Source organism: Sinocyclocheilus anshuiensis, unplaced genomic scaffold, assembly GCF_001515605.1.
Source record: "Sinocyclocheilus anshuiensis isolate Anshui unplaced genomic scaffold, SAMN03320099.WGS_v1.1 scaffold813, whole genome shotgun sequence".
Lineage (NCBI taxonomy): Eukaryota > Metazoa > Chordata > Actinopteri > Cypriniformes > Cyprinidae > Sinocyclocheilus > Sinocyclocheilus anshuiensis.
The window spans coordinates 816,440-825,104 of NW_015540942.1; the positions used below are offsets into that span (position 1 = coordinate 816,440).

Consider the following 8,665-nt stretch of genomic DNA (forward strand, 5'->3'; position numbering starts at 1 on the left):
GCTCTTATTGTAAAATCATAGAAAATTAAATTGGGATCTTCTTCAAATAGTGTAAGAATCTTTTCAGGCTCAGTCATTTTAATTTATTTTTCAACGACATCTTGATTCAGTTTTGTAAGGAAAGGTATGTATCTTGCTGCAAACAAATCAGATGTTGCTCTTGTAGCCATAATCACCTAAAACGCAAGACATACATGATGTAAACAGACTGAAATGTTAACAATGCAGGACAGCAGTAAAAATGACATTTGCATGAATGTCCAGTGGTTGACAGATAAAGATACAGTACAGATATAAAATGAGATAAATAAACATGCAAGGGTAGAGTATATGCAAAAACGGGCCATCTGATACGCTCCTAGTCATTTGGTGTTCAAATTCTTAGAGTAAAAGCACAACAGGCAGGCAGCACCTTGTCACCAGGAAATATCACTAAAAACACATATATGATTCTGCACTTGTGTCTCGTGTTAAACCCTATGCATAACATTTAAGAAATGTCAAAATGACGCAGAAACCTTTACCCACTACATTGGAGAAAATACATTTGAATAAAAAGTAGTACCTCATTCAGTATTTAGAAAAGTGAATTTATATCAGAAACACGGCATCAATCTTTATCAAAAAGAAACTGAGATTCAAGACATCTCTCTCCTTCAATAGAGCTATGTGGTTAATACAATTAAATACCTTAAATACATGAGTTTCATGGCAACAACAGTCCATGTATATAAGCCTAACTATATTAATAAACAAAGAAATTCAGTGTTTCATCCTAAACTGAAAACATTACAACAAAAAAGCATTTTGCAATCTTTCTGTGTAGGCTGGTATTCATACTTAGCTACACAGTACAAATTATATATATTTTTTGCATATTTGCCATCACTTTTCCAGTGGACTGTTTGAGCAACTGAACACTTTAATTTCCTCCTACTAGTGTAACATTTTTGCACTACCGTGTCCTTATTTAACAGTATACAAATTAAACACTTAAATCACTTTTCAGAGGTTTTCTTCATAACTCACATCACTGAACGTGAAAGACTTCAAGTCACAATGCAGCTTACAAATTAAACAATTTAGTGTAATAGTAGTGATGATCCAGCTCTGCTGTAATGTAAAGGGGATCTGAGGGTTGTGTAGTGAAATGAGGAATGTTCAGAAGTTTCTCCAAATTCTTCATGACTCCTTTGGGGAGAAGAGAAAGACAGAGATTCATTTATCTGTTTATATTCCTGTCCAACAGGACATTTCAAAGAAAAAAGTAACACTGAGCTTATCGTTGATACCTCAGAAGAGCGCACATGATTTGGGTGGTCGAAAAGGGTTGTCGCTTGATGGCACCCCCATGAGGAGAGGGTCCTTATGGGCATTTTGCAAGCAGAATGTCTTCAGATCTGCCGCAGCTTGAGAAACCTAGGGGGAAGGAGTGATTAAATAAAATATAAACGGACAGATAAACAGACAAACACATAGGTAGACATGTATATGTATGCATACAGATAAAAGAGGTTTGTGGAGCAATAAAAAGTCTATTGGCAATCACAGATTCCTGGAAATCAGCGGTCAGAAGTCACATTGTTTATTTGATTCATGATAAATTCAATAACAGCACACAAAGCCTCGTGTTGTTTTTAAAATAGTGTGTTTTGGGGGCAGTAGTAACTAATATAGGTTTGGATTTTTTCGGCCAACAAATGTGACACTGTGTCACACACTCACAATCAACAAAGAGCTCCACTGTGTAACAGCAGTGTCGGGCGATACTGCCTGGAGAGAGTTTCAAATCAAATACGCGAGGAAAAGTTTGGAGTCAGTTCAATGTTGATTGAACTGCGATTATCATATACCTCACACATGTATTGAAATATTGAAGTTGGATGACAACATGTGTTAGCATTCGATTAAAAGCAAGCTGTCAGCTGCTGAAAACGAAGTGTAATTGCAACCTGCCACAATATAAAAGCTGGCGAACAGATAACATTATGTATTATGCTTCACTTGCATGAGGATTGTTGTAAAAACTCTCACATGAATCAAGGAAATGTTAAAAACAGTACAATAATTACACAAAGTAGCAGGATGTTCGGACAGGATCAACAAGTCAGTCAAGTCACACCCTGTTAGCAAAGATTTCCAATCTTTTGGGGTATATATTTTTCTTTTACTCACCTTAATTCTGCGGATTCCTGCTTCATTTCGCAGCTGCTTAACGCTTTTCTGCAGGCTCACCAAACCGCTTGCGCTGTTATTCGACATGTCTTCTGACGGACCGAGAAAGTTTGCTACAATGTCGACTCGAGACCCGACTGACTTGGCAGAAACTCAATTGCGCCCCTATAGTCGAAACCAACGACTGGTTTAAAACTCCGACAGCGCAGGAGGATGCCTGTTCAAATGGTGCTTCTTCACCTGTGAATGAATGGGAATTAAAAGGAAGCAAGCAAGCAATAAACAAACAAACAAACATACATACATAGGCCTACATACAAATAAATACCACCCGAAGGAACCCCGTTCACTTGTATTGTTTTATAATAAGCTCATCATATTTTCTATTCTCTACACAGAACCCTCTCAATAAACCTATCTACATTTTACATTTTCGTTCAAACAGTATTTTTATGACGCCCTTTTCCTCGTGGGAATGTGGGGTGTTCCACACAATGTGATACAATTTCAGGTTTTACTTACACATTAATGAATATGTGTTTGTTGTGGTGGATTAGGTGGGTGAGATGCATTATTAATACATATTATTGCTAATAACTTAATATTCGTGCTAATATTTGTTCACTTTAAAATTGCATTACTTTCACAAAACGTTCTAGCTGAGTCTGCGGTGAATTGCGCCATCTAGCGTTGGCGTATGCGGCAGTGTATGTGCTTCACAACCAGTGTTGCCAAGTCCGCGGTTTTGCTACGGAATTGGTCTACTTTAACACTGTTTCCGCGGGTTGTTTTTCATGTCCGCGGGTTGAAGCGACTCCAATAACATGATATGTATCCCCTGGAATGCGATTTTTAATTGGGGACCCTCCCAAAACGCGACTGGGCTAGTTTTGGGATAGTTTTGAGTAGCGATTGGGCGGGTTTTCTTATGAAAACCTGGCAACCCTGTTCACACGAGCCCCTCCGCAAGGGGAGACTCCAAAGTCAGCTAAACGCGTCGGGGTCTGTTTTCTGTTTGAAGGAAAGTCAGTGGAAGAGACGTGCCAGTTTTTTTTTATTCTACCGGGAAGTCCCGTTGAGATCGAAACTCTCTTTTACCAGAGAGACCTGGCACGGTAACAAACTAGATTAAATAAATAACATAGATAACATGAAAAAAAAAAAAACTTTTGCGACAGCTGTGATTCATTTTACGATACTTTGCTTATATGCGATCAGCAAACGTTAATTACACTTTCTCGACTTCGCCATCTCTTTCTACGATAGAGAATCTCTGGCTTCACTGTCAAGCTACCGAATATCACATCCGGGTCAATAGGGTTTGCGTGAGGGTTGCTCAATAGAAACATGTTGTTACGTGTAAGTATTAAAATGTCTTCTGTAAATTAGATATTTTAAATATAAGCTAGTCGGCCAACCGCCAATAAACAATAGAAGATATTCTAAAAAGAAATATGTACCTCCGACACAACTCAGTACTGTAGCAGCGACGGCATTCATGATAAACACGCTATTGTACAACTAACGTTATTCTTTTGCCAGCAGGATGTTAAATTGAGGCATCTTTAAGTTTTGCTCGATTTCACAAAACGTACGTTTTTTAACTGACACGTAAAGTAATGTCATCAGGCTGATTTGTGCTCTGTTGAGTGCACAGTGATGTCAAGCTCGCCACGAAAATGTCCATCGACCTTGGATACATAATGCTGCCTGTCTTTCTGACCACTGATCCTCATCGTCGTAACTGTTGTCTTCATAGAGGGTTTTACGATGTGGTGTTTCTGCATTCAAAGTCAGTCGTTCCATTCATCAGAGTGCGCCATGGAGAAGTCCACTCATACCTATAGTTGTGGAGCAGACGGTAAGAGTACATTAGTAGCACTTTTCGTGATGACTTTCTTTAAACTGATCATCTAGTATCAAGAAGTTACTTTTAGAGCCCATAATTGTAAATTCAATAGTTCAATAGTGCAGCTTCTTAGTGTTGCAGGAACTTGACTGCTACTTTAAAAGTCTTTTCTGTTTCAGGGCCGAGGAGAGCGTGCATATGACATCTACTCAAGGTTGCTACGAGAGAGAATCATTTGTGTTATGGGTCCAGTAAGTTAAAATGCAAGGAAAGACATAAAAGGATCTAAAATGATTTTCAGGAAGCCCTTTTCCAGGTGTTTCCTGTGTTTTTCTGTCCCTTTCTTTATCTAGATCGATGACTCTGTAGCATCTCTGGTTATCGCTCAGCTGCTCTTTCTCCAGTCTGAGAGCAACAACAAGCCTATTCACATGTACATCAACAGTCCTGGTGAGAAACATAACTGCATTGACATAAAAAAGATTGTAGCAGCTTGGATCATCATGCTTATTCATCTGGCAGTCCTTGGTCTTAATCTGTCCCGTTTTAAATTTTCTGTTGCTCATATGAGATTGCTCGATATCTGTATGGGAATCCACTTTCACATTCTTACACTATTGTAAATTTGAAGGCAAATGTTTACTTATGCACTTCTGTATGCTGTACACAAAACAGAACCTGCTCTGCATTGTGAAAAAATGTTGTCATTCATTCACTTCAGTGTGGCACTTCCCCAGTGTCATAATTTTGTTCAAGCACCCAAAAAAAAAAAAAGAAGCCTAAAATAGACTTTAAAAAAAAAACCTGTTGTACACAATCTTTACAAGTCTTCTGTAATTTAATTAATAGTTTATACATTTTTTACAAGGAAAAAGGCCTTTAAGTGTATTTATAAAAACGCCCCCTTCAGGTTGTTTGCTGTGATTTTTATAAAGTAAATGTAAGAATAAATGTTATATTAGCACTATAGAAAAATCATGTTAAAATGCATCAAATATGATACAACAGGCATTTGAGGAATGTTTATTTGTACAACATGCATATTTGCAACCATCATTGCATTGCAATAAATGTTTTGACCCCACAATGAAAACTACAGAGCTTTAATTATAAAACTGTGTGTAAATATAATCTTATTAAGATATATTACGGGGAGAAATAGTGACAACTGATATTTATATACATTTTATATAATTAGTTTTCTATACTGTTATGAAGATCTCACTGATTTTCATTACAAGCTTTCATCTCACATGAATATAATATAAATATCAGCAACTGCACCAAATGGCATATTTTTGCTCAACTTGGGCCTCTGAGTGAAATTGTGTTTTTTTCCCCCTCCTCAAGCTCCATATTTTTATTATTTCATATTATAAGAAACAAAGACCTGTTGTATCAAATAGGAAAAAAATATAACAAAAAAACACATGTACAGACTTTTTTTTTAATATATATTCTGTCTAAAGGCTCAATAACTGTTCCTTTAAAAAAATAAAAATAAAAATAAAAAAGCTATCATAAAAAAAACAAAAGTGAATCAGTACATTCTTTTTGTTTTTGATAACCCATACAGAAATGTTTGAAGCCAGCAGTCTACATTTTTTTTGTCTCTGTCTTGCAGGTGGTGTGATTACGGCTGGACTTGCGATCTATGACACTATGCAGTACATCTTAAATCCCATCTCAACCTGGTGTGTGGGCCAGGCCGCAAGTATGGGCAGTCTGCTTCTGGCCGCAGGAACCGCAGGCATGAGGCATTCCCTGCCCAATGCCCGGATCATGGTGCACCAGCCCTCCGGAGGAGCAAGGGTAAGAATGGGGGACAAAAAAACAGAAAAAGAGGGAACTGCTTTCACAACTTTAATGCCAATATTCGTCATTTCAGGGCCAAGCAACGGATATTGCCATCCAGGCTGAGGAGATTCTCAAACTTAAAAGACAGATCAACAACATCTATTGCAAACACACAGGGCAGCCTTTGGAGACTTTAGGTAATTTTTCTGTTATAAATCTTTCATTAATATTATAATAAACTCCATATTGCGTGACATCAAGTTTCTGTGTTCTGTTGTAGAGAATGTAATGGAGAGAGACCGGTACATGAGCCCAATGGAAGCGCAGGATTTCGGGATCATTGACAAGGTCCTGGTTCATCCACCACAGGCTGGACAGGATGAGCCGGAACTTATTCAAAATGAGCCCACCAGCCTTGCAAGCGCCTCCACCTCCCCTCAACCTCAAGCCTCTGAGCCGGGCCCGTCCGGCAGCAACCCTCCCTCCTCATACAAACCTGAACCCTGAAAGAGACTCCCAGCAGGAGCGAGTGAACTACTGCATCTCTGGTTCAGTGTGTTTTGGCAGATGTTTGAGATGACAGTCACCAGCTCACATATCATATCTGAACCTTGTGACCTTCCTTTTGTACATTTTATTGAGTATCACTAAGACCTCAGACAATACTGGAATCTGGACTTTACAGATGCAAGTGTAAAGATACTCAGTCTTGACTTTATATTTGTATGTACAAATATAGGTATCTTTAGCAAGAATTAGATTAATTGTAAACAAACCAGATGGGAACACAAGCTTACAGCACGGTTTGAAGTCTGTATTATTTGGATGGAGTGTGTTACCATGTCACACAATATACTTTCAGTTGTAAATGTGCTTTTCGATTAATATAATACATGTTAAAATGATTTAAAGCAAGAGATTTTATTGATAGATATTCAAATAAATCATTGGGTAAATTAGGATGGTTATCCTGTCGTTTTAACTTTTTTATTGAACATGAAGGACACAATTCAAATTGTGAAAGGTTACAAACTACATGTTTCAAGCTCATGAATTCCGAATAGTTTACCAAAGGTACACTACAGTTCAAAACTTTGGGGATTGTATGAATAAAAAAAAAAAAGAAATATGTACATTTATTCAGCAAGGATGCATTAAATTGATCAGAAGTGACAGCAAAGACTTTCACATTGTTTCAAAATATGTCTATTTCAAATACTGTTCTTTTGAGCTTTCTATTCATCAAATAATCATGAAAAATTATATGATTTCTACAATAATATAAAACCGCACAACTGTTTTCAACATTGATAATAATAATGTTTCTTTAGCAGAAAATCAGCGTATTATAATGATTTCTGAAGTAATGTGACACTGAAGACTGGAGTAATGCAATAAATTACATTTTTAAATATATTCAAATTTGTTTTACTGTATTTTTGACCAAATTAATGCAGCTTTTGTAAAAATGTTTACAAACCCCAAACTATTTAACAGTACTGTATGTCAAAATAATAAACCAAATTCTATCTTTTTAAGCAGTTTCTTCAAAACAAAAAAGCAACAAATGCAATTACAATAATATAAATAAATCCCCATTATGCTTTCTGAGGGCAAACATGTTTGTCAGACTTTATTTTTGTATTCAACTTTAAAGGTGAAAATTACACAAGCAAACTCATAAACTAGAAATGCTCCCTGATATTTTCAGTAAACAGAAAATCCTGAACTATTATGAGCTATATAACAAAATATGTACCAGTAAAGATGCTAAATTACCTTAAGTAAAATAATGCTTTATACTCATGTTTGATAACAAATATGGATGATCCATTTTATGAAAGATTGGATTTTTTAAATCATCAGATGCGAATAAGCACATAAAAAGTTGAGTAGTGTATTCAAACAATGGTAGATAAAATAAACTCATTCTTTTGCTAGTAAAATAGCCTCTTTCTCTCACCGTAGAAGTAACTTTTCTCAGTGCTGACCTCTGGTAGTGTTTTGAATCACATCACGATTGAAAATCCAAAGATAAGGCTTGTGTTTCTGATCAAACTCTCTGTAAAACCTTGGTGAATGACAAGGCATTTTTTTGTTCCCTGGTTGCAAAACATTGACATGCTCCAGTCCCTCAGCATGCAGCCACGCTTGTGACTGAATGTCTCAAAGCCCCAACGACCGTGGTAGTTGCCAGGGCTGGACTGGGACAAAAAAAATCGGCCCTGGCATTTGTTGGTCCAGGCGGCCCACCACCACTTCGAGATATATATATATACTAGTCAAAAGTTTTTGAACAGTAAAGGCTGATTTATACTTCTGCGTCGGACCTACGCCGTAGGCTATGCGTCAGTTTTCGTTTATACTTCTGCGTCGTTGTCCGCGTCAACGTGCAGTACACATGCAAACCGCTAGTCAGCAGTGTCCACGGGCATTTTGCTGGTGTAACCCGCAGTACCACGGCAAAAGCCGAAGAAGAAGCGGCTCGTCGGAGAAGCATAGCCGTGACGGCGGCAAATAAACAAAAAAAAAAAAACTTCTGTCGGCCCCTTAAATGCGTCGGCCCGGTATGCCCGATTACCAGTCCAGCCCTGGTAGTTGCCCATGCCACTGGCACCTAGGCCAAATACAAAAAAAAAAAAAAAAAAAATTCAGATTTCACCTTCACTCAGGAAAAAACAAAAAACTCAGTTGTTACATTAAAGAAATGCATTCAGCCTTACCAACTCCTCCAAAGGGTAATCCAGAAAGGCTCATGCGAACTACTCCATCATTGGAACAGAAGCCTCCACTGCTGGTGGAGAAGTGTAGTTCTGTCATGACAACTCTCGGAGGGATTGGCAT

The 8,665-nt window shown here is 37.6% G+C and overlaps 2 protein-coding genes across 2 annotated transcripts; one reads left to right on the forward strand and one right to left on the reverse strand.

Annotated features, from left to right (window-relative positions):
• Positions 1-624: 624 nt before the first annotated feature.
• Positions 625-2,789, reverse strand: LOC107689700 (guanine nucleotide-binding protein G(I)/G(S)/G(O) subunit gamma-5-like). Its single transcript, XM_016487820.1, has 4 exons — positions 2,698-2,789; positions 2,176-2,415; positions 1,293-1,419; positions 625-1,191 (listed from the first exon to the last, which is right to left on the reverse strand). The coding sequence occupies exons 2-3, from the start codon at positions 2,260-2,262 to the stop codon at positions 1,294-1,296; spliced, it is 213 nt and encodes a 70-aa protein (XP_016343306.1). The 5' UTR covers positions 2,263-2,415; positions 2,698-2,789; the 3' UTR covers positions 625-1,191; position 1,293.
• A 551-nt stretch (positions 2,790-3,340) lies between these two features.
• LOC107689627 (ATP-dependent Clp protease proteolytic subunit, mitochondrial-like) lies at positions 3,341-6,781 on the forward strand. The gene is made up of 7 exons (XM_016487704.1): positions 3,341-3,534; positions 3,935-4,036; positions 4,204-4,275; positions 4,378-4,474; positions 5,649-5,836; positions 5,913-6,018; positions 6,102-6,781. Exons 1-7 carry the CDS (start codon positions 3,523-3,525, stop codon positions 6,326-6,328), a joined length of 804 nt encoding a protein of 267 aa, XP_016343190.1. The 5' UTR covers positions 3,341-3,522; the 3' UTR covers positions 6,329-6,781.
• Positions 6,782-8,665: the final 1,884 nt, after the last annotated feature.